The sequence below is a fragment of the Ammospiza nelsoni genome, chromosome 1, assembly GCF_027579445.1.
Source record: "Ammospiza nelsoni isolate bAmmNel1 chromosome 1, bAmmNel1.pri, whole genome shotgun sequence".
Taxonomy (NCBI): domain Eukaryota; kingdom Metazoa; phylum Chordata; class Aves; order Passeriformes; family Passerellidae; genus Ammospiza; species Ammospiza nelsoni.
In genome coordinates, this window is record NC_080633.1 from 153,708,590 (window position 1) to 153,733,059 (window position 24,470).

Below are 24,470 nucleotides of genomic sequence, written 5' to 3' on the forward strand. Positions count from 1 at the left end.
TGTTGGAATTCCCAGAAATCCAAGACCATCAGGCCATGCTTTGTTAAGCTCTTAAATTGTTTTCTTCCCTGTAATTTCTGCCAAGATCCAAACCATGGACAGAACAGCAAAGCCACAGGTTTGATCCCTGGGGATTTCCCTCTCCCCTTCCCACTCCCAATGGAGCTCCAAAGGGTTTTTCACTGGAATTAGGGTCAGAGCCATGATGGGAAAAGGCTTTTATTTGAAATTTTTTGCTTAGTGTGAAGCTCAGTGTGGGTTAGAGCCACGTGTCCTGTGGGAACAGGGGTTAGAGAGTGCAGGTGGCAACCTGGAGCTGGGATCAGCCTGGAGCTGGGATCAGCCTGGAGCTGGGATCAGCCTGGAACTGGGATCAGCCTGGAGCTGGGACCAGCCTGGAGCTGGGATCAGCCTGGAGCTGGGACCAGCCTGGAACTGGGATCAGCCTGGAGCTGGGATCAGCCTGGAACTGGGATCAGCCTGGAACTGGGATCAGCCTGGAGCTGGGACCAGCCTGGAGCTGGGATCAGCCTGGAACTGGGATCAGCCTGGATCCAGCCTCCACATCCCAGGGAATTTGGCCAGAATGGAAAGAGCTGGAATGTGGCCACAGAGATGAAGCTTGGAATTGCCAAAGCAAAGAGTGTCTGCCATGGGTACCCCATGGGTGTCCCTTGTCAGCCTGTTGGTGGCACTCCAGACTTTGGTCTAGTGTCACCAAGGAGCTTCAGGGCTGCCAGGGCCACCAAGCTGGACACAGGAATGGCAGGGCCACCAAGGAAGGCACAGGAATGACAGGGCCACTAAGATAAGGCAAAAGGCTGGCAGGGCCACCAAGTTGGACACAGGAATGGCAGGGCCACCAAGATAAGGCAAAAGGCTGCCACAAAGGCCACCAAGTTGGACACAGGAATGGCAGGGCCACCAAGGAAGGCACAGGAATGACAGGGCCACCAAGATAAGGCACAAGGCTGGCAGGGCCACCAAGCTGGGCACAGTTCTGTCACTTCCAGGGGATGCAAGGACAGCTCTGCCTTCCCCATCCCTGTGTTCCCAGCTTCCCTACTGGGACCCCAGGGCGCTCTCCCAGTTCCTGCAGGTTCTTCAGGTTAGGTCTAAATTAGAGCCATTAATTCCTAACGAGGCACCCGGGCTTCCCAAAAAAGAGCGGAGCAGGAGCTGGGGATGAGCAGGGACCCCCTCAGAGGCTGCCCTGGCGCAGCTCCAGGAAGAGCTGGTGCAGCCGTTCCGTCACGGCCACCTGGGAATGGGAACAGGAGGGGTCAGGGAGCAGCTCCTGGGAATGCCACTGGCTTTGGAATGCCACTAGATTTGCTCAGGCCAGCAAATCCAGCGGCATTCCCAGATGTGTGCCAGTGGGATGTGTGGGAAGTGCTGGACGTACCGGGTAGGGCTGTGGCTCGTGGAGCCGGCGGTGAGCAGGGCTGAGCAGGTTGAGGGACACCTGGGCGTGGGTCCTCACCTCGGGCAGGCTGGGCAGGGGCTCACACACCTGCAGGGATGGAGATCCAGGTGGGAAGATCCATGTGGGAAGCCACCACCTGAGCCACTGCTTCTGGGTCGGCACCAGAGTTGTTGGCACATCTCAGAAGCCACCACTGCCCCTGAATCATCCTCCAGCGTGGAAGAGGAGCCATCCCAGGAGATGGGAGCACCCCTGACCTGGCCATCCCTGAAGTAGGTGCGATGGAGGGGCTCCACAGTGCTGGGAATGACCTTGGTGGTCTCCTCCAGCCGCCCCAGGACTCGGATCCCCAGCTCCTGCCCCGCGCTGGGCGACGGCTCCTCCTCCAGGGCCATGAGGTCCATGAAGGGGTGACCTGCCAGGAGGACATCAGGGAGGGAATTATGGAGGAGGAGATTCCCCCAGGATCCTGGGAAGGGTCTCCAGACTCACCAGCAGCATCATAGAGCCGATAGATTGCCTTCATCCCCGGGATTGTCATCTTCTCCTCATCCTCCGTGAGCTTCAGGCACGGCGAGCCATTGACCTCCACCAGCTGTGGGAGAAGGGAAGGGAACATGTGACCCCTCTGGGGAGGCAACTAATGCAAATCAGCTGAAAAAAGACAATTAAAAAACCCTAAAACCACCCCAAAGTTGGGCATTCTGCCTCCTCCTGCATGTGGAGAACCTGGGGCTTCTGGTGGGCAAAGAATTGGCCATGATCCAATGCTGGCATCCAGAACTTCCCTGTGTCCTGGGCTGATCCCACAGCATGGGCAGCAGGAGAGGAGGGAATTCTGCCCCTCTGTCCCTCTCAGGTGAGACCCCACCTGCAGAGCTGCTCCAGCCCTGGGGTTCAACATCAGGAGGATGTGGAGCTGCTGGAGCAGGCCCAGAGGAGGAGATGCTCCAAGGGTTGGAGCCTCTCTGCTCTGGAGCCAGGCTGGGAGAGCTGGGAATGTCTAGTCTAGAAAAGGCTCCGGGGAGACCTTTCCAGTGCCTAAAGGGGCTCCAAGAGAGCTGGAAAGGGACTTGGGTCAAGGGATGGAGGGACAGGACACAGGGAATGGCTTCCCACTGCCAGAATGCAGGGCTGGATGGGATACTGGGAAGGAATTCCACCCTGTGAGGGTGGTGAGGGGCTGGAATGGAATTCCCAGAGAAGCTGTGGTTGCCCCATCCCTGAAAGTGTCCAAGCCCAGGTTGGACAGAGCTTGGAGCAACCTGGAATAGTGGAAGGTGTCCCTGCCCATGGTGGTGGAGAACCTTCAAAAATCTCTTCCAAGGCAAATTCTTTGTAACTCCGTGACTCCACTGGGGCTGGATGGCCATGGAGCAGGCATGGACGTGGCTCAGGGAGGGCTGGGATATTTGGGATTTAGGCTGCCACCTGTACCTTGTAGACACAGCCCAGCGACGGCTGCAGGGGACACGTCACCAGGTGGGTCCCAATTCCAATCATGTCGATCTCGCTCCCCTGAGGCAGCACAGAACACAGAGACCATCAACATCCCAGCCCTGCCAGCTCCAGGGACAGCCCAGGTGACATCCCAGCCGTGCCAGTAGCACCCAGGTGACATCCCAGCCCTGCCAGCTTCAGGAACAGCCCAGGTGACATCCCAGCCATGCCAGCAGCACTCAGGTGACATCCCAGCCATGCCAGCAGGTTCCTCACCTCCCTCCTGAACTCCTCCAGGCTCTGCTCGCTGATGTCGTTGCTGACAGCGATGGGGATGGTCCCAAACCAGGGCACCTGGAAGCTGCAAGGAGCAGGATTTGGGAGGATCCATGGATCCACCCACAGCACCCAGAGCCATGAGGGCTCCCAAATCCTGGCTGGATGCTGGTGAGGATGACAGGGATCGGTGACATCCATCCCAGAGCTGGTGTGGGACTCACTGAGCTCCGCAGGCTTGGAACACTCCCCGGATTTCCTTGGATTGCTGGGCCAGGTCCCCACTGTCCAGGCGCACTCCAATGGCCTGGTATCCCAGCTGGTGCAGTGCCAAGGCCACGGCACAGAAATTGGGCAAACCACTCCTGGCATGGGCAAGGAAAGCATTAATGACAAGTGGAAAACTGATCCAGGGTGGATCCAGCAGCATTTCCAAGCCCTAGGCCACCCAACATTCCTACTTCAGGGTCACATCCATCCCCTATGCCATGGTGTCATCACCTCCTGACACAGTAGGTGTCCAGCAATCCCTGGAAGTCACACGGGAAGGTGACAGCGTAGGACACGAAGGCGGCCAGCTCGCCCTGGTTGGCCTTGCTGGGAGGAGTCTGGAGCAGGTCACAAACCCTCTGCAGCCAGGACAGAGCCAGGTCTGCCAGATCCACGGGATCTCCTCCGGCCCGGGGCGGCAGCTCCTGACAGGGAAACACGGGATTTGCACAGCCCGTGGCATCATCCAAGGTGCCAGGAGTGTGGGAACAGGTGGAGTGTTCCATTCCCCATCCATCCCACTCTAATCTCTGTCTGCATCCTCATCCCGCCCCTATCTCATACCATATCACATTCCCACCCCATCCACATCCTCATTCCCATCCCATCTCCATCTCCATCCTACCTTACTCCAATTCTCACCACATCCCTCTCTCATCTCCATTCCATCTCCTCTCATCCCTAACTCCATACAAACCCCATCCCCATCCCACTTCCTTCTGCCCATCCCTATCCCAATCACACCCATATCCCATCTTCATCCACATCTCATCCCCCAACCCCATTTAATCCCTCTCCCATCCCAACCCATTCCCATCTCCATTCCTGTCCCCCTCTACATCCCCAACCCCATGAGATCCCATACCCATCTCACCCTCACCTGCACTCCCATCCCTATCCTCATCCAATATTCATCCCTGTTCCCATTCCCATCCCATCCCATCCCCATTCCCATTCCATCCCAGGCCCTGCTCACCCGTGGCTGCACCTCCTCCAGGCACCTGAAGGACATGATGAAGGAGTGGGCGATGGTGCCACGCACTGGAATTCCGTACAGTTTTCCCGCCAGGATGTTGCTGGTGCAGTCGAAGCCTGCGAGGAGGGACAGGGGGGACACCCAGGTGATGGCAGGGCCGCGGTGGCACCGGGCACCGTGGGGTGGGACTCACCCCCAATGTAGGAATATTTGGATGCCGAGAGGGCTCCGTCCGGCCCCTGCGCGCGGCGCAGCCCCATCTCTATGAGCTTCATGTCCGGCCCGGCCAGGAGGCGGAATCTGGCAGCGTTGGTGGCCACCAGGCTGGGGGACAAAGGGGACAGGTGACACAGAGCCAGCACAGCCAAGGGGAAGGGGCTCCAGGACCCTCCCTGCTTGGAAAAAGCAGGGATCACCACGGGACTCGGTGGACAGGGATGTGGTGGAGATGACCAAGGGGACTTGGGGGACAGGGAAATCCTAAAGGTTACCTGTGGGGGACCAGGACACCTCTCAGGAGAACCTGAGGGACAGGGAGACTCTTCAGGGTGGGCTGGACATGGGAAGACCTCAGGAAAACTTGGGGGGACACTGGGACACCCTCCAGTAGTTAAATTCAACTGGAAGAATTCCAGCAGTTAAATCCCAGTAGGGCACTTACGGGGCCATGGTACCCCAAGGACTGGGGGGTGCTGCTCTCCCTTCCCTGCCCCCCTCCATCTTCCAGGGGGGCTTTGGGATCATCCCCACGACAAAATACCTGGCGTAGTTGATCAGGCACAGCAAGGTGGTCTCCAGCAGCTGCACCACCAGGAGCGGCCCCTTCACCTGCAGGAATGGCACCTGAGGGAAGAGAAGTGACATCCCAGTCCCTCTGGAGCAGGGAGGAGCTGGGAAAGGCAGGAATAGGAGTCCAGGGGATCTCAGAGTGAAGGAAAAGGGAAAGCCTGGGCCTGGGAGAGGTGGGATGGTCAGGAAAGAGGTTGCAGAGGGATGTTGGTGAAGGAAAAGGGGGTACAAGGGGATTCCAGTGCCAGGGAAGGGAGTGCAGGGGGATCCTATTGCCCAAGAATGAGGGTCCAGATTGTCCCTGTGCCCAGGAAAGGCATTCCAGGGGTGCCCAGTGTGAAGGAAAAGGGGGGCCATAGGGTGGTGACACAAGGATGGCCAAGATGGGGGTTCAAGGGGTCCAGGGTGTTGAGGAAAGGGGCTGTAAGGTGGGAAGGTGGGAATGGTGGTCCAGGGGCTCCCACGGTCAGGGAAAAGGGAGGGACTGGGAAAAGCAGGATTGGAGTTCCAGGGGCTCCCACGGTCAGGGAAAAAGGGAGGTCTGGGAGCTGGGAGAGCTGGGATGGTCAGGAAAGAAGATGGAGAGGGGTCCCACCCTGGCAAAGACGACGGAGCCTTCGGGAATGGCGGTGACGGTCACCTCGGAGGCGTCCAGGGTGGCCAGGTAGTCAAAGAAGGCGTCGTCGATGGTGCTGGGCAGGACAGAGCGCAGGTACGCGACATCTGTGGGGACAGCGCGGTGACACTGGGGACAAGGGACACAGGGGGAGGTGGGGGGGACACCGAGCCTCCCATGGACAGGTGAGTGACAGCAGGGGGGTGACAGCACCCCCAGCATGGAGCGTGACAGGGTGGGGTGGCACAAGTCCCCTGTGAGGGACATCTCTGGAAGATGTCTCAGTGCCCCCCCAAGCTTCTGTGACAGCTCTTTGTGTCCCCTCTTGCCCTGTGTCCCCGGCAGAGTCTCCCTGTCCCCCAAGTTCATCTGAGGGATGTCCCTGTCCCTTTATGAGTTGTCCTGATCCCCTACAGTGCCCCATGAGGGACTGTCCCCCAAGTGCCCCTCAAATACTGTCCCTCTCCCCCACTGCAGGTCCCCAGTCCCCCAGGTCCCTCTGAGAGGTGTCTTGTCCCCATCAAGTTCTCCTGAGGGATTCCCGTCCTCCCCAAGTCCCCCTGAGGGGTTCCCCATCCCCAGATCACTCTGAGAAATGTCTCTGCCCCCCTTTAAGTCCCCCTGGATGCTGTCCCATCCCTTACAAGTCTCCTTGAGTTATTCCCCCATCCATCTCCGGAGGGAATTTCCCTCCTTTCCCCGTATCCCTCCCACTCTCCCCGCTATCCCTCCCTCGTCCTCTGCCCTTTCCCCTCCTATCCCCTGGAGTTGTTCCAAAGCCTCCCTGGGAAGGTTCCCCTTCTCCCTCTCCCACCGCCGTCCCCACAACGCTTCTTCCCCCTGTCCCCTCCTGTCCCCTTGAGTTGTTCCCCCCTCCATCCCTCCCCCTTGACCCTCTCCCGTCCCTTCTTCACCCTCTCCTCCATCCCGCCTTGCCCCTGAAGTTGCTGGAGCTGCTTCCCTGTCCCTCCAAGTCCCACTGGGAGGCTCCCCTCGCCCACCACTCCTCCCTCTGACCCCAACACGTGTCCCCCTCTTGTCCCCCGCTGTCACCACGCACCGGCAGCGGAGAAGCGGAAGGCTCGGAGCCCCCGCAGCCCCTCGGCCAGGCCGGCGCCGAGCGCGAAGGAGCCGCGGAAGGGAGGGCGGCGGAAGAAGAGCTCGGCGGCGGCCGGGGCGCGGTGCCGCCCGGCCCGCCAGTGCCCGTAGGCCATGGACACCTGGTACAGGTCGGCCAGCGGCGCCATGGCGGGGCGGGGACAAGGGGACAGGGGTGGGGACACGGGGAGGAGCGGGGAAAATAGGAGGGATACGGAAGCGCGGGGTGGGAGCACGCGGGGATGGCGACAGGGGGCAGGAGGGATGGCAACACACTGGTGACACTGGGATGGCGACACTCGCAGGACACTGGGCACAGGGGATGGCAGCACATGGAGATGGCAGCTCAAGGGGGGACACGGGGATGGCAGCAGGGATGGCAGCACAAGGGGGACGCGGGGCAGTTTTGGCGACACAGCTGGACACGCCGAGTGGCAGTGCACAGTGGACATGAGGCGCAGGGATGGCACAAAGGGGACATGGGGATGGAGCAGAGGGAAGATACACGGAGAGGGACATGGGGGACAACGGGGACAGGGCAGCAGGGACGGCAGCACAATGGGGACACCGGGATGGCAGCAGAGGGATGATACAGGGACAGAGGGACATGGGGGACAACGGGGACAGGGCAGCAGGGATGGCAGCACACGGGGGACACGGGACAGGAATGGCAACACGGGTGACATTGGGATAGTGACAGATGCAGGACAACTGGGCACAGGGGATGGCAGCACAAAGGGGGGGGCACACGGGGATGGCAGTTCAAAGGGGGACACCGAGATAGCACCAGAGGGAAGATAAAGGGACATGGGGGACAACGGGGACAGGGCAGCAGGGATGGCAATACACAGGTGACACTGGGATGGTGACAGATGCAGGACACTGGGCACAGGGGATTGGCAGCTCAAGGGGGGACATGGGGATGGCAGCAGAGGGAAGATTGAGGGACATGGGGAAAAATGGGGACAAGGCAGCAGGGATGGCAGCACACAGGTGACCCTGGGAGGGTGACAGATGCAGGACACCGAGCACAGGGGATGTCCACACACGGCACACGGATGGTGGCCCATGGGGGACACAAGGTGGTGACATGACAGAAACGGGACACAGAAGGCACACGTGGCACCAAGTGGACCAGCAGGGACGCAGGATGGCAGCACAGGGGACAAGGGGCACTCCTAGTAGTGCCCTGGGGGTGGCAGGACCCTGCAAGGGCCACGTGTCACGTATCTGGCCCTAGCAGGACAAGGGACAGGCTTGCAGCACAATCCCGGGGAGCTTCCCATGTCCCCTGGTGGCCCTTGGACTCCGGCACTAGGACAGACCTCGTGTTCCCTAAGTCAGGAATGTCACCTGTCCTCTCAGCACCATCCCATGGAAATTCCCGTGTCCCTTGGTGGCCCCAGACCTTGGACCCTGGCACTGGAACAGACCTCGTGTTCCCAAAGTCAGGAATGTCACCTGTCCCCTTGCCAGGCCACACTCAGCTAAAGTGACCTGGGCAGGGAGTCAGTGTGAAAAGAGGGATGGAATCCATCCCAAACCAGCAATTCCTGGTTATTCATCCTGGTTTTTTGTAGGGAGTGACTTGGGTCTCTAAACCTTGGGAAAGGTGGCTGGAAACACCCTGAGACCTTCGTTCCAGCCCCAAAATTCAGGTCCATGTCTTGAGTTCTTTCCTTCCATGAAGGATGGGGGAATCATGGAATTGTTTAGGTTGGAAGAGATCTTAAATATCTCTCATTCCAATTCCCTGCAATGGGCAGGGACACTTTCCACTTGGCCAAGCTGCTCCAATATCCCAAAATCTCCCATCAAATCCCCCTGGAGAAGCTGCACCCGAGGGAAAAACCCACGACCCAACGTGCACTCCCAATGTTCATCTTTATTAATTCCAGGTTCGGATGAGGGGGGATACAGTTTTCCCTTCTAAATCTTGTTAAAAGCAGCAATATCCACGCTCTGCACCTGGAAGGGGACAAAAGCTGGAGTCATCCAGGTGTTCCCAGGAAAACACACCTGAGTTCACCCCCCTCCCATGGCTTCCAGGCCCTTCCCACATCCCATTCCAAGACTTACGTAGTCCTCAAACTTGGTGATCTCCTCCTCCAGGATGTCTGTCCCGACCTTCTCGTCCTCCACCACACACTGGATTTGGAGTTTCTTGATGCCGTATCCCACTGGGACCAGTTTGGAGGCTCCCCACACCAGCCCGTCCATGTGGATGGAGCGGACGCACTCCTCCATCTTGGCCATGTCGGTCTCGTCGTCCCACTGGAAAAGTGGGAATTGGGAGGTTTTAGGGTTTTCCTGGAGAGCGTCCGCAGCTCCAAGGGGTATGCAGGTGACATCTCTGGGAATGTCACAACTGATCCAAAGTGCCCTTTCTTGGCTGGAGAAGGCTCCAAAAGACCTCAGAGCCCCTTCCAGTGCCTCCAGGAGATCCAAGAAAGCTGGACAGGGACTTTGGACAAGGATGGAGTGACAGGAGAAGTGGGAATGGTTTTAAACTGGAATAGGGCAAGATTAGATGGGATATTGGAAAGAAATTCCTCCTTGGGAGGGTGGTGAGGCCCTGGAATGGAATTCCCATAGAAGCTTTGGCTGCCCCATCCCTGGAAGTGTCCAAGGCAACCTGGAATAGTGGAAAGTATCCCTGCCTATGGAATGAGAAGGGATTTAAGGTCCCATCCATCCAAACCCATCCCAGCCTTCCACGGCAAGAAAATCCCACCTCGCTCCAAGCCCTTGTTTGGAATTCCACAGGTGCCACCACCATCCTCTTGGATGAGAGAGGATTCCCAGCCTCACTCCCAGAGCTCCCAAATTCCCAAATCCACTCACTGGCTTCACATCCAGCAGGATGGAAGACTTGGCGATGAGTCCTGGCTTCTTGGCCTTCTTCTCCGCGTACTGCCGGAGCCGCTCCTCCCGCACCTTGGCAGCTTCCTGGTCTTCCTCCTCATCGTCGCTCCCAAAAAGGTCAATGTCATCATCCTCATCCTCCTCAGGAGCAGCTGGCTCAGATTTTTTGGCCGGGAGCTCCACTTTTTTGGAGGGAACGCTGAACGGTTCCACTTTCTTCACCGGATCCGAGGTTTTTTTTAAAGGGGAAAAAGAGGGAAAAGATTAACCTGGAGTTGCCAAAAAAAGCTCAGGAATGGGAATCTCCACTGCTCAGGACACGCTGTGGGATTTATATGGATTTATCAAAACAGGATGTTTGTCCACATGGATCTTTGGTTATAATCCCTAGGGAAGAATCCCAGCGTTTTTCCAAGGCTCACCTGGGTTGGAGGAACAGACGAGGGCTGGTGGGAAGTTGAGGATTTCTCCAGAGCGTTCAGGCGGCTTTCCAGCTTGAAAATGGACATCTGGAGGTCTGCAACAACTGGGGGAAAAAAAGAGGGAAAAATAGGAAAAATGACCTTAAATTCCCAGGTCTCCAGCCAGGAGAAGGAATTCTCCCACTCACCACTGCGGAGGTTCTGGTTTTCCACTTCCAGGTGGGAAATTCGGGACAGGAGCTCATTTTGGTCACCAGCAGCTCCAGGGGAGGTTGTGCTTGCACTCTGCAATGAGGAAAACCAGGATGAAATGGAGTTGTTTCCCCTCCTCCCGAAAAACCCATGCAGCAAAGCAGGGTTGTGTCTTCAGGGAGAGAGGAAGTTCAGGAGCTGAACTAAAACCAAGGATATTTTCTCTAAATTAGGATAGAAACTAATGGAGCAGCTCTATAAAATGAAGCATGGACTAAATCCTGAGGAATTTCAGCTGGCACCAAGGAGCAAAGGATAAAATCACTCTTCCCACTCTCAGATCCCAAAATGCCACTAAAACCATATAAAATTTATATAAAATTTCACACCAAGCCCCTTAAAAATCTTGGTCTCCTCTCCCAACCCACTGAGGGACAGGAATGACCTGCCTAAGGTAACACTGGGAAAGCTGCAAAGATCCCAGGAGTTCTACACTCCCACCTTCCCCAGCCCAGCCTTTAATTCCTGACAATTTCAATTTGCTTTAACACATCCTGAGGGAATAATTATTCCAACTCTGGTTTAAATGGATTTTTTGACAGCAAAAAAAAAAAAAGAAAAAAAAGCTTTTTTTCTTTTTTTTAATGCTAAGGAGGTTCCTCATCCATCAGTTTCAGGCAACAAAGGGAAAGAAAATAACAGGATTTGCCCTTGAATTGTCATTTCTAAGTGAAGAGAGAATAATTTATTCTCTTTTATTCCAGTGTGGAATCTCAGCAGTCACATAAATGGAAAGAGGGAAAAGCAGGGATAAGATGAAGAATACAAGGCACAAGGAGGAAAGGTCTGAATCATGGAATGGTTTAGGTTGGGATTTTAAGGATCATCCAGACAATGTTCCCCTATCCCAAGCTGTTCCAAGCCCTGTCCAATTTTGCCTGGGATACTTCCAGGGATGAGGCTGAGGAATATCAAAGGACAGGAAAAAATTCCATCTCTGACGCCTCAGCTGTGGATTCAGGCTCAGGAAGGCGAGTGCAGATCCCAGGACACTGAGCTGGGATCAGATCCCATTATCCAGGTTTGTCCCAGTGCCACAGGACACACCCTGAGGAAGGAGAACTTGCTCCATCTCCTCATCCCACCAGATCCTCTCCCGTTTTTCCACAGGCTCCATCCATGCGCGGCTCACTTACAGGGGAGCGTCCCGACTGTTTCTTGGGACGGGCACAAGGAGCCTCCTTGCTCCGAGCAGGGGTCTTCTGCTGCAGGGTGGGAAAAAGTTTGGCAAGATGGGAAAAGGTTTCGCAATTCCAGAGGGAACTCAAGAGCGGGGAAGAGCCGCATGCAAGGGGAAGTTAGGGAGCGGTGGGGAACAGCCTTGCACACAAACATTCCCCCAGGAATTCTGGGATCTTCTCCACGAACATCCTGGTGTGTGCAGGGAGCTCGTGCAGCGCTGTGGGCTCATCACACCATGCCAGCCCTGGTGCTCCAAGGATGGAAATCATGGAATTACAGAGGTGGGAAAATCCCTCTGAGCCCATCGAGTCCAGCAGTTCCCCCAAGGCCACCACTGAGCACATTCCCAAGTGCCACATCCACAGGGATGTCAAATCCCTCCAGGAATGGGGACTCCACCTCTGTGCCAGGGCCGGACAGCCCTTTCCATGAGGAATTTTCCTGATATTCCAGCTAAATTTTCCCTCTGGTGGTTTCCTCTCATCCTGTCATTCCCTGGGAGCAGATCCTGATTCCCACTTGGGAATCCTGTCAGGGATTTGTGGAAGTGAGAAGGTCCCCCCTGAACTTCATGTTTTTTCCAGGCTGAGCTCTCCCAGCTCCCACAGCTGCTCCTGATGCTCCAGACCCTTCCCAATCCATTCCCTTCCCTGGAAACTCCAGCCCCTCAATGTCCTTCTTGTCAGAAGGACTCAAAACTGATCCCAGATTTGGAAGTGTCCCAGCAGTGCCAGCATGGGGGAGAGGAAATTTCTCTTTCCTAGCAGTAATAATTCCTCAAAAAAAAAAAAAAAAAAAAAAAAGACAAAAATCCTAGGATTTTTGCTCTTCCCACTTTTCTCACAGTGTAAATTTGGGGGTCAGGAATACAAGGAAGAAGTTTAGGAATGCCCTGAAGTCCAGCCTGGTTATCCAACATTAATGATGATCCTTGAGGGAAAAGCATGGGAAGAGCAAGGGATACCTGTCCCAAGTTGAAGCAACCACAAGATCTTAATTGGAACACATAAGGCAATGCAAGAGGCACAATCATGTCCCAAATCCTCAAAAATTATGGAAAATTTGCCTTTATGAGACTGTGAGATATTCCCTGAGGAGAGGATGCTCCAAGCTTTGGGAATGTGGACACCATACCTCTACTATAAAACCCATTCCCTCTTCCAACTTCCAGCTCCACACAAGCATCCATGAATTTTATCAGGGATAAGAATTCAAAATTCCCAAGGTGGAGAGTTCCACAGCATCACTTTTCTCCCGTCCTCTGCAATCCTGCACAAAGTCCTCAAATCCTTTATTTTTAAGCCATAATTTTTGTGCTGAACCCACCTTAAAGCTGCAGCCTATCTCAAATATTCTGGACACAGAAGTGCTTGGGAAAGTTGTAATTGTGCATAAACCTAATTATCCAAACAAATAAAACCCCTGGGAATTATGAAGGGCACAAAAGAGGACTCTGGTCTAACAACTTGGGATACAAACATCTGTTATTCCCTGAAGTTTGAATCCCTAAAGTAAGTTTTAAATATCAAAAACAATAAAATTTTTTCTCATGTTCAGGTGGAATTTCCTGTTCTACTTCCTGCTTTTCCTCATAATCAAGGAACTCCAGACTCCCATCATATTCCAAGTGCTCATTCCTATGTTTTATGACACAATCTCAGCCTGAAATTCCCAGCAAAAAGGCACAAAACTCCCATTTTCCCAGTTTTTCACAGCCAGTTCTTCCCTTGCCACATCCTAAAACCCCTGACAATAATCATGGAGGAAGGAAAGACAAAAATCCTGGGATTTTTGCTCTTCCCACTTTTCTCACAGTGTAAATTTGGGGGACTGGGAATGCAATAAAGAAGTTTGGGAATGCCCTAAAGTCCAGCCTGGTTACCCAACATTAAAGATGATCCTTGAGGGATATTCCAAATATTTTTCAGCCATGTGGAAGATCCAACCCCTTTCCCAGGAACAAAAAATATCCAGCAATTTTTGACATCTTACTCTAATCCCCAAAAACATCTCCAAACCATTTATATCCCAAAATTCCTATCCTGGCTTTGGGCTGTTGCTTTACCAATTCCCTGTTACAGCACCTGGATGATCCAAACTTCTGGGATTCCCTCCCAAAAAAGCTCTTTAACAGGAGTCAGGAAAGAAATTCCTTATTTTTGGTAAAACACTCTGGAAGGTGAAGATGAGCAGCACTTCCAGGTGATTTGGGTTTGGATTCCCTGCCCCTTGCCCAATTCCAGAAGCTTCTCCCAAAGGAACTTTTTACCCTGTTTGGGATGGGGGCCTCCTTTAGCCATATTTTTTTTTTAATAAAATGAGCCAGTTCAGGAAAATTTTTCATTAAGCTGTTGACTGAAATAGTGATTCCTTATATTCATCCCAAATATCTGGCTCCTTTCTGCTGGTGTAAGGAGGAATATGGAATATTCCCTTTGGGACAGGGGAATTCCTTGTTATTCCCTGATATTGGATTGATCAAAGATAGAAACTGAGGGTGCTTGGGAATTATGAGGCCAAATAATGGATGGATTACTTTGGGAGTCCCAATACAGAGGCAGGAAATCAAGACACCTGGGCTGTATTCCATGGATTTTCCTTTCCCATAAAACCACTCGTTAGTATTTTAACTTTCTTTTACAAAAATGAAGATTTTTTTTTTTTTAATGGTCTTGTCTGCACTCAGCACAAAAACAACTCCACAAAGTGCATTCCTGAGCTCCTCCAGGATGCTCCAGCCTTGGAGCTTGTAGCCAAGCTGAATTCCCTGGATGCAGCAGATGGAAAACACAACTTTTTTGGGTTTTTTTTTTTTTGCACATCCCCTAAACTGGAAGCAAAACAGGGAAGAGAAGGTGGCAGCCCAGTGTATCCCAAAAAAGAGCCACGCGCTCAGCAAGTTGGAACCTGTTAGTTAAGACCCATGGGAACATCCCACCAGGAAAAAAACCCTAAAAAAAACTTTAAAAAGGGAAGGAAAAGCCCAATTCAGGGAATTCTCTTAACCCAAATCCAGTTTTGGCAGCGCTGCAGGTGAGCAGCGCGTGGGGATGGGGCAGAGCTGGTGGCACACGGCGCTGCACACCTTGGTCTTCTCCTCCAGCTTCCAAACCAAAAAGCCAAATGATCTATGGGATTAGAATTCCATAAAAAGAAGAAAAAAAAAACCACAAAAAAATGGGATGCAGGCAGCCAGCTGGTGAGAGCTTGGGTACTCACTCCGGCCAGCGATTTCTGGATATTCTCCCTGGCTCTGGCAATGTCGCGGAGGATCGTGCTGGCTCCGTTCTCCTGCAAACAGCGCAGAAAGAACCAAGAGTTTCTTTTTTAAAAAAATATATTATTAAAACATAGGGAAAAAAAAAAATTCATCAGGGAAGTTAAAAAAAAAAAACAACAATGAAAGGAAGGAGGAGCGAGGGAATTGGGAAAATTGGGAATTGTGCTTTCCGTGATTCAGTGATTTTTGCTGTAAGGATTGGGGCTAAATCGGGCAATCCCTGGTCACGTGTTCAGAAGGATCATCCAGTCAAAGAGCTTTTAAATTCCCTATAATTACCCTGAAAAGTTTGGGATGCTGCCAGAAGGCTGGAGTGACTCCAGAACTCCTTAAAAACCCAGCCTCTGGCAGGATTTTTCCATGTTATTACCTGAGTTCAGGAAGTGACAACCCTGACTCTGCTCTATCCAGAGGGGTGGGACACAGAACACCTGGAATTTTTTCCCTGTGCTCCTACTGCCATGCCTTAGCCTGGATTTCAAGATTCCCTCCCTGGAAATTCCATCATCCATTCACTCCTTGCCTTTCCCAGACTGCAACCCCCCACGAGCAAGACCAGAGATGTGAAATTTCCACAAACCCCCAAATCCTGAGGTAAACAGAAAATAAAGGAGAAACAGCCTGGACACATCCAGGTGGGCTCCACTTCCTGCTACTTCCAAGGAGGTTTTAAGAATATTTTCCATGGGGGAAATGGCTGATAAATTCCTCCAAACATCCTTCAAACCACCTCTCCCAGGCCAAACTCCTTCCCTAGAAACTCCTGATGTGCCTTGAAATAGTTTAACTGTTCCAAGAGGTTTTCACTCCAAAACCCACTTCCAGCACTCATCCAGAGCTCCCAAATCTTTTCATTCCCAGTCTCCCAGGTGCTGTGCCAGCACCTAAGCCAGAAAGCACAGCAGGAATAGCTGGAATGTGCCTAAAAGTTAAAATTTCAGCAAAAAGCCTCCCTGTGAACACTTGGAAAGAGGCACTGAACACTCAGCATTCCAAAGGCACAGGCACAGTTAGGAGCAGGAAGAGGTTAGGAAAGCTCTGAACCCTGGAACAGGAATAATTTTGGGATAATATTGAAGCTGGAAATATTTCAGCTCAGCAGGATCATGCTTCCCCCCCCCTCCACCATGCCCTCCCCAACTCACCGGTACCACGAACAGAATCTTCCACTGGAACACCTGGAGTATTTCCAGGAACACAAAGACAAGGATAAAAAAACCCCCACCCCAAAAAAAATCTCTGCAGATGTGGTGCCTCTGTTCAAACCTTAGGTTTGTATTCCCTTGGAATATCCCAAAGGACTGCTCCAAAATGGAAGCAAAGCAGCATTTTCCCTGGATGAAGAGGGGCAGGGATGCTCTTTGCCAATAAAATTGGGGATTTGGGGATTTCCAGTTGAAATTGTGCCCCCACAGGTCCCAGCAGCCTGGAAAAATTTAGGACAACTTGCTGGAAGCTGGGACTGGTTCACCTCTAGAAGGGCACCTGATCTCCCTTGGGATCAAATCCTTCAAATTCCACAGAAAACAGTGGGAAGAAAAAAAAAACCCAAATGGGTCTTAAACAGCTCAGAGAGCTACGGGAAGACTTGAGGGAAAAAACAGAAAAAAAAAAAAAGAACGGAAATCCCACAAAAATCCAGGCAGATCACGTCCTTTGACTTACTCTGGAATTCCTGGGGTTGGGAATTACCTGCTGGCGGGAGGAGCCACCCACGGGGCCGTTCATCTGCTCGTAGAACCTTCGCTCGGCGTCGTCGTACTTGAACTTCTCGAACCAGATCTTGTCGTGCAGGAAGTAATCCACAGCCATTTTCCTGGGAAAATATCCACAAAAAGTGAATTCCTGCCGGGATTGGAGGTTAACAGCTCGTCAGGAGCGGGTTCTGTGCCTGCAGCTCGGCTTGGCTGCGGATTTAAGTACCCGGGATCCTCTTAAAAAAGCAGGACAGATTAATCACCCACCTGCCTGACCTGGTGTGGAGTGGGGATGGGATGAATCAGCTGATCCTGACTTTATTCCACAAAAAAAAAAAAATTCCAAGAAGCCAGGATTTTCTAGTTTGTGCTAAGGAAAATGTCTTGGGTAGGAGAACAGAAATGGAATTAAAATAATGGAATGGTTTGGGTTGGAAAAGACCATAAAGATCATTTAGTTCCACCCCCCTGCCATGGGACACCTTCCACCATCCCAGGTTGTTCCAAGCCTCATCCAACTTTTCCCTGGATATTTCAAGGGGTGGGGAATCCACAAGTTCACTGGGAAATTTTTATTAAAAATCAGCAACACTTGGAGGGGACAGATCTGGCACTACATGGGAAAATAGCAAAAACCTCCAAATCCTGCTGGGAAACAGGGAATTTTTATGGAGCAAAGGTGGGTTCAATTCTTAATTTGCAGGGAAACAGAGCCCTCAAAAAAGAGGAAAAGAGGAAGTGCCCTGAATTCCAGCAAGGGACAGGGACAGAGCCAGCAGGAGTTTGAGAAGGTGGAGAGTAGCACAAGAAAACCACAGCACAAGAAAATTCTCCTTATCATCCTAAATCCCATAGTTTTCCATAAAACACTTCCAGGGAAGCCAGAGATAATTTTTCCAAAATCAAATCCCTCCTTATCTCATCTATGCACTTGGAAGAGACCAGAGACCACCACACACAGGAGCTGCAGCAAAACCACTCTCCAGACCCAAATCTCCAGGATCTGCTGGAATTCCAACCAGGATCACTCACAGAAAATCCCGAATACAGACAAATTTATCCCACTTTTTTACAGAGACACGTGGATTTTCCCAAATATCCAGTTATGACCAACTAAAGAGGAAATGATCCCAAACAGGACCAGGTGAAAGGTATTTGACCCCTAAATCCCTTGACACAAAGATCCTAAAAGCTTCCCAACAAATCCCAACACAATTCATGGATCAGAAGTGTCAGAAATAAGGACGGATGCTCCAAGAGTTTTTTTCCAGGAATATCCATCTCTACCTTAGCTCTGCCTTTGGAGAAGATCCAAGGGCATTCCAAAAATTCCAAATATAAATTCCCTTAAAAAACAAAACCACAGCACACGCTCCAGACTGATTCCCTAAATTGTGTTCCGGTCACTTCCAAACCTTCTTCAAGCTGGGTCCTGGTTATGATGTTGATTTTCACATGGAATGAGAGGATGGAAAGGAGGATGGCGCTGAATCCATGCAAAAAGGGGGATAATGAGCTCACTCCCCAGCCCTGCCTTTCAACATCTAGCTCCACACAAACACAGCCTTTATCCACCAGAATTCCTCAGGAGAAGGGGAATTCCTTGAAGGATTTTCCCCCCTGCTCCCTGCCCACCAGGATCCTCTCCAAGTCCACCCAGTCTTCTCCACATGCAAATTCCTTCTGGCTCAATCCCGACCCGGCTGATTTTTGGGTTTGTTTTTTTTTTCCATGGGTGTTACCCCCAAAGAAACTTCTCCTACTTCGTTTCCACAGCGGGAATGCTCGGAGCAGCTGGATGGGAGGGATTTCCTGCAGCAGATTCCTGGATCCCTGTTTTCTCTGCTGCTCTGGCCACTTCCAGGGCAAAATATCTGGATTCAGCCCTGTCGTAGGTCACCTTATTCAGCCACACGGATTCGCTGTCCTTGTGCAGGAAAAAGCAGGTGGCATTTTCCTTGGGAATATCAGGGAGCTCAGGATTGGTGGAGGCGATTCCCATTTGTTTCCCAGGGTTGTGATTCTTGGATGCTTCCGGGCCGCCACCTTGCTGCTGTTGGGTTTTATCCAAGGGATGCCCATCCAACATCTTCTCATAAAAATTCTTCTCAGCGTCATCGTACAGAGGCTTCTCCAGCCACACCTCGGATGCCAGAACTTCCCAGTTGGAAATCTGCGGCTTCCCGTTGACCGTCTGCTGGTCGGAGCTGGGCAAACTGGGAATGGAGGCCACGGGAGAGTTGGGAATGCCGGGAGCCAATCCTGGAGTGGCAGGGGTGGGCAAGGCCGTGCCGTAGCCCTCGTCCGGCGTTCCCAGCCTGGAATTCGCCCACACGGATGGGATGGCCAGGGCGTTGGGAGGAAGGAAAAACCGGGATTTCTCCATGAACGCCCTCTCGGCCTTGTCGAAGTCAAGCTTGTTGATCCAAACCCCCTGGACAACGTGGTGACAGGCAGCCAGGTTTCCGTGGGAGCACGCCGGGAGCATCCTCACCTTGGGAATATCTTGGCTGGATTTCGACCTGGTTACAGCAGGAGATTCCTGAGCCGCTTTTCCAGTCTCAGGTGATTCCCAGCTCTGGGAACCCGCCAGTTTTATCCTGTACGCATTCTCAGCGCGGTCATACAAGGGCTTGTCGAACCACACGTGCTCCGCCGACATTCCCGCCAGGATCGCCTCCAGCCTGGAATCCTGCGCTTTGGGCTTCGGCGAGCGCTTCCGCTTCCGCTGCTTTTTGCCATTCCTGGGTTTTTTCGGGTCCCCCTTGAGCTCGCCCTCGATGGAATCCTCGTGGCAGATCCCGTTGACGGCCTCGGGCTCCGGCGCCTCCCGCTCGGCTCCGTCGCTCCGGTGTTTTTCCAGCCAAACCTTGTCCGCGGAGCAGGGATTTTTCCGCGTCCTCATCTTCCCGAAAATCAACGGGGCAGCATGGAGAGATAAGCACAACAAATGTAGTGGCAGCACAGCAAAGCAAGGGCATGCAGGAGATGTTTTTTATCCATTAATATTCCCGGGAAAAAAAATTGCAAATATTCCATTTATTTCTCCCCTTTGGGATAAGTTTGAATTCCGAGGAATTCAATGCGGCCAAAACCATCTTCCTCCTAAAATATTCCTGCCAAGAATTCCCCTCATTATTTGAAATTTAAGGCAGGAAAAAAACCCACAGGATTTTGTTCAAATCCTTGGGAATTACAAGATATTATTCCAAGTTAGTGGATTAGTCATTAATTATTTGTTGTTTATTCCCAATTAGGCAGAATTTTGGGAAAACTGGCTCCAATTTTTGAGTTTTTGGAGGTGGTTGTTCACTCCTGATTGGGTTTTCATGCTAAAAGGCAGCTGCTGAAAAGTGGGGATTGAATTTTGGGATATAATCCAAGCTACTGGCAAATTAAACTTGTCCAGGAGCTGGGAAACTTGTGATTAATTCAATAATTAATTAATAAAAATTGGCCTGTGTCAGATTGCCAAATAAAATTCCCAGACAGGTGAAATATCCTCAAAAGTTTGTAATTCCAATAATTCCAGGAAGATTTTGGAAGCCCCAAGTCCAAGGCTTAACTTCAAATTTCAATCTAATTTTCAACTGTAATTTAAATTAAATTTAAAATTTATTGCCTTTCATTTAAATTTTAATTTGAAATTTCCACATAAATATTTTTTTCAGGTCTTGAATATTTCCATTTAAATTTATATATTACTAAATTAAAGTTTTGCCTTTAAACATTTAAATTGATAGTTTAAAATATTAATTAGATTCCAATTAGACAAACTATTAGAAATGGCAAAAGGAGATTTTTCTTTTTTTTCTCCTGGAGTTGGGAAACTTTGATACAGCTAAATGCACTTAAAAATTGATATTTCAATTCTTAATAAAAAAATTCAAAATTAAAGAGTATTTTGAATCTATTTTACATTTTTCTTTCTTTTATGGAGCAATAAATTCTTGTTAGAACCTTTACAGAGAAATAAATTTCTTATAGTAAATAATGAGATAAATAATAAAAAGTTCATAGGCTTTTCCATAAAAAAATTATACTATTTATTTCTTTTAAAACTAAATTTTAAATTTTTAAAAATAAATTCAGAAATTAATTTTTCCCCATTATTAATTATTTTTTTAAGTGATTTTGCTCCAGTTTTTAAGCAGCTCCAAGCTCTGGAATTGCAGCCCTCATGGATGAGGTGAATTTTGGAATAGGAATTCCATAATGAGGAACTCCCAGGAGATTTCTTCCCACTGACAGAGCTAAAATTAATTTTAAAAAACTCTTCAAAGTTAATTATTTCCAAGAAAACTGCAGGAATTTTTCTAATAAATATCCCATTGGTCCTGACATTCTCAGATTTTCCAGAATTCCCAAAAAAACACACAACAATTAGAAGGTACTTACTTTTTTTGCTCCTATGACAGCATTAAAAAAAGAAACAAACACAGGATAAATTTAGAGAAAAATTCCAATTTCTATGGATGCAGCAGCTCCTCAGCCAAAAAAAAAAATTAACAATTAATAGGTTAACTAATTAGAGCTCATTAACTTTTCAGAACTCCATGAAGTTTGTGAACCAACACCACAGAAAATGAGTTTATTTTCATTTTAATACAATGAAAGGAACATTATTGTGATGTTATCCAAAAGGATTTTCCCATCCCAGCAGCCTCAGAATTCCCAACCTGCCATCCCAGTCCTGGCATGTGTTGATGGAATTCAGGATCCCAATTTTTGAGTGATTCCAAACATTCCTGCAGGAACTTTTTGCTTCCATGAGCAGCCAAACCTTATGGTCAGTCCTGAAAAACCCCAAATTTCCAAGGAAATAAAGCTTCTAAACAAGGAAAAATTGGGAAAAGAAAGTTATTTTTTCTTCTGTGTCCATCAGTTTTCCTGGAAGAACCTGGGGAAAAGGAATTTTAATGACACAAACCATCAACTTTTAACATTTTCCACTCAAAACTGGCATTTTTACCTCCACAAACACAAAGTTTTTAGGATTATAAACCACGCTGTGGCATTGGGAATGTTCTCCACTGGGAAAAGTCACAGCCCAGAAATTCAGGATGAGTTCAACAACAGGGAAATCAAAATAAACCAGAATATTAACACTTGTATCTAATATTTTATTCAATTAAAACTCGATCTTCTGCTGGTTTTTCCAATTCAGCTGGAATTTGGCTGTTCCTAAAATTCCTGTTGACTTCATTCCCTAAAATTGGCTCTTCCCTAAGTGAGATCCTTATCATTATCTTTGCTATGAGACAAAGCTCCACATTCCAGGAAAACACCACCATTCCCACTCCTGATCACCCAAACCCCACAACTTATTGCTCCAAGCTGAAAATTCCTAATGAGACAATCATGGATATGGGAAATCAGCAGAAGGGAAAGACTTGGAAAGTGTCACCTTCTGGAGAAATGGGGAAAAAAAATAAAGAGTTGGGAATGAACAGCTCAGGTGAGGAAAAATCCTGCCTGAAGGTCAGGGAGAAACCTGGAAAATAATTCCAGGAAAACAGCTCAGGAAAGGGAATTTGTCACCCCTAAGGATTGTGATGATCAGGATCCCAATCAATCCCAAACCATCGCTGACCTGGATGCGACAGAACAAATCCATGGGGGATTTCTGGGAACGCCGATGCGGCAGCCTCAGCAAGTTTAGCCAGGGATGTAATCCCTCAAAAACCCCACGGAGCACAACAGCAGCAGCCTCTGCCCGCTCCCAAAATAGCCTGGAAATGGATCCCTCCCTCCTGAGCATCGGGATCATAAAAGAACAGGGGGAGGACAAACCCCGCCAAGGTGACGGAAATCCGGGAACGGCAGCACTAGGAATGAGGGACAGGTGAGAGAAGCAGAGCCCGGGTGCACCTGGAGTTGATTTTCCAGGTTTCCCAGCTCTGGGGTAAGTTTGGAAAGGCAGCCAAGGGCGTTGGGATATGGGATGGATTGGCTGCTCCGTGCCAGGACACGGCAGCAGCTCTGGTTTCCCTTTGCAGCGAGTGACTGGACAAAAAAAATTCCCAGGAATTGGGGGAGGAGGAGCGGATCCCTGAGGCACCTGGAGAAGTGTGGGATCCCTAAATTCCCTTCCTTACCAGGGCGGGAATAACATTGATCCATTTCCCCACCACCCCCAATCCAGACTTGAAGAGGTGAGGCTTTAATACATCAGGAATATTCCCCCAAAAAAACAGGAAATAGGTCCCCAAAATCTATGGAAAAACCACAAAGGTTTAGGGAGAGCCCCAGTATGAGCCCACCCACCCCTTACCTGTAACAGCAAATTCCTAAATCCTGGGAAAGGAAAAGGACCACAAAAACATGGAGAATCCTAAAATCCTCTCCTTCCCTGTACCTAGCACAGGATCTCCCACATCCTCTTTCTTTGGGGTGTGAGGGGAGGAGAGACCCCACAGGGAATGCAGAGGGGGTTTCCACATGCCCCTTCCCAGAGCTTTTAAGGGAAGAGGGACCTAAAACATTGGGAGTGACACCACAACATTCCCTGGGATTTTAAGTGGGGAAAGTAATCCCAGGAAACAAGAGCATCCCCAAATCCTTTCCTTCAGGACTCTGAGGGCTCCCATGATCCCCTTTGCAGACCTGCTAAGGGAAAAGGGACCGAACATGGGGAAAGCGGGATCACCCAAGTATTCCACAGGATTCTAGACATGGAAAAGTTATCCCAAAAACCAAGAACACCCCAAATCCTCTCCCTCAGGACTCTGGGGGAATGGAATGGACCCCAAAGATAATGGGAGAATCCCCCCAAACTCCTCTTTCTGAGGCTTTTACAGGGCGTGAGACCCCCACATCCAAGGAAGGATCCCCAAAATTCCCCCCTTCCCACCACTGTGAGGGAAGGAGACCCATTCCCTATGAGGAGACCCCCAAATCCCTCTTTCCGCAGGAAAAGTGCCCTAAAGAGAACAAACAGAGTGACCACAACGTCCTTCTTGGGGATTCTAAGATGATAAAAGAACCTTACACACCCTAAAGGACCCCCTACGCCCCTTCCCCCCACATATCATGAGGGGCCCCCCCACCTCACGCCCTAGAGGGATAAAGGAGGCTCCGAAGACCCCCGAAACTCCCCCTACCGATGCTCAGGGAGGGGGATAAAGGACCCTAACAGGGGGTATAAGGCTTCCTAGGGGCTGGAAGGGGCTGGAAACCAGGACTCACCAACAGCTTTGACCCCTTCAGGGCCCTCCGCTCCCTTTGGCCGCCGCCGGGATAGAGAGGGGCGGCGTGCGCCGCGCGGAGGGTTATGGGGGAGGCGCGTACCACACGTGGCGAGCGGGAGGGTGGCGAAGGGGGTGCGCTGCGGGAGACAACGTGTGACACGCACAGAGCCGGGCTTGTCCCCCCCACGATAAAAGAGACATGTGGAACATCACGGTGGGGAGGAAGCGAGATGCGCGAACCACCCCTCTGTACCTATTAGGACGCGCCGCCCCCCCTTTTCCTTGCCATGTTGGATTCGTCCTCGTACCTCCGCTAGCGCCCATGGGTTGTACCACTCTGCGAAAACGGGGATGCGCCACCTCACTGCTTCCCACACTACATCCCTGCCTCCCCTAGAATGATCCCCTATATTTTATGGGGGGCGTTACGGGGCGGAGGAGTCCCCGCGCTGTGCGTGCGGTGCGTTGTCTCCCTCCGCGCACTTCTTCTCCCTCCCGTGAAAGCCAAGTGGAACACTCAAGGGGGAAAGCGACGTGAGGGGAGGGGGCAGCGGAGTGGCGCTCTCCCCTATTTTGGCAAAGTGGTACAACCCACAGGCACTGGTGGAAATAGGAGGAAGAATCCAACTTGCCGAGGAAAAGGGGGAGGGGTAGCGACGCAACTTAGTGGCTGTGGTGGGGTGCGCGCATG

General features: G+C 51.1%; 2 protein-coding genes across 7 annotated transcripts; both read right to left on the minus strand.

The window, feature by feature from the left end:
- Positions 1–203: 203 nt before the first annotated feature.
- On the minus strand, positions 204–7,040 carry NAPRT (nicotinate phosphoribosyltransferase). The gene is made up of 13 exons (XM_059476637.1): positions 6,854–7,040; positions 5,773–5,900; positions 5,149–5,231; positions 4,582–4,712; positions 4,389–4,504; positions 3,644–3,837; positions 3,367–3,507; positions 3,143–3,227; positions 2,864–2,944; positions 1,919–2,021; positions 1,684–1,841; positions 1,406–1,513; positions 204–1,261 (listed from the first exon to the last, which is right to left on the minus strand). The coding sequence occupies exons 1-13, from the start codon at positions 7,038–7,040 to the stop codon at positions 1,202–1,204; spliced, it is 1,575 nt and encodes a 524-aa protein (XP_059332620.1). The 3' UTR covers positions 204–1,201.
- A 1,716-nt stretch (positions 7,041–8,756) lies between these two features.
- On the minus strand, positions 8,757–23,870 carry EEF1D (eukaryotic translation elongation factor 1 delta). 6 transcript variants are annotated; one of them, XM_059485119.1, is made up of 9 exons: positions 18,353–19,494; positions 16,585–16,708; positions 14,832–14,903; positions 11,567–11,635; positions 10,367–10,463; positions 10,179–10,282; positions 9,736–9,972; positions 8,971–9,165; positions 8,757–8,859 (listed from the first exon to the last, which is right to left on the minus strand). In XM_059485119.1, the coding sequence occupies exons 1-9, from the start codon at positions 19,492–19,494 to the stop codon at positions 8,821–8,823; spliced, it is 2,079 nt and encodes a 692-aa protein (XP_059341102.1). In that variant the 3' UTR covers positions 8,757–8,820. The 6 variants fall into 6 exon arrangements, with proteins under 6 accessions (XP_059341102.1, XP_059341139.1, XP_059341122.1 ...); XM_059485156.1 differs by lacking the exons at positions 11,567–11,635; positions 18,353–19,494 and adding an exon at positions 23,778–23,870; XM_059485139.1 differs by lacking the exon at positions 14,832–14,903.
- Between the last annotated feature and the right edge of the window lie 600 nt (positions 23,871–24,470).

What these genes read in the sequence shown, in the direction of transcription:
- NAPRT (XM_059476637.1), bottom strand. Translation starts at nt 7,040, where the DNA reads ATGGCGCCGCTGGCCGACCTGTACCAGGTGTCCATGGCCTACGGGCAC. An exon ending in CGCTGGGCTGTGTCTACAAG is followed by an intron (nt 2,022 to 2,863) that starts GTACAGGTGGCA and finishes CTTCTCCCACAG; the next exon opens with CTGGTGGAGGTCAATGGCTC. An exon ending in ACGAGCCACAGCCCTACCCG is followed by an intron (nt 1,262 to 1,405) that starts GTACGTCCAGCA and finishes TCCCATTCCCAG; the next exon opens with GTGGCCGTGACGGAACGGCT.
- EEF1D (XM_059485119.1), bottom strand. Translation starts at nt 19,494, where the DNA reads ATGAGGACGCGGAAAAATCCCTGCTCCGCGGACAAGGTTTGGCTGGAA. An exon ending in AAACCAGAACCTCCGCAGTG is followed by an intron (nt 10,283 to 10,366) that starts GTGAGTGGGAGA and finishes TTTTTCCCCCAG; the next exon opens with TTGTTGCAGACCTCCAGATG. An exon ending in TCACCAAGTTTGAGGACTAC is followed by an intron (nt 8,860 to 8,970) that starts GTAAGTCTTGGA and finishes GTCCCCTTCCAG; the next exon opens with GTGCAGAGCGTGGATATTGC.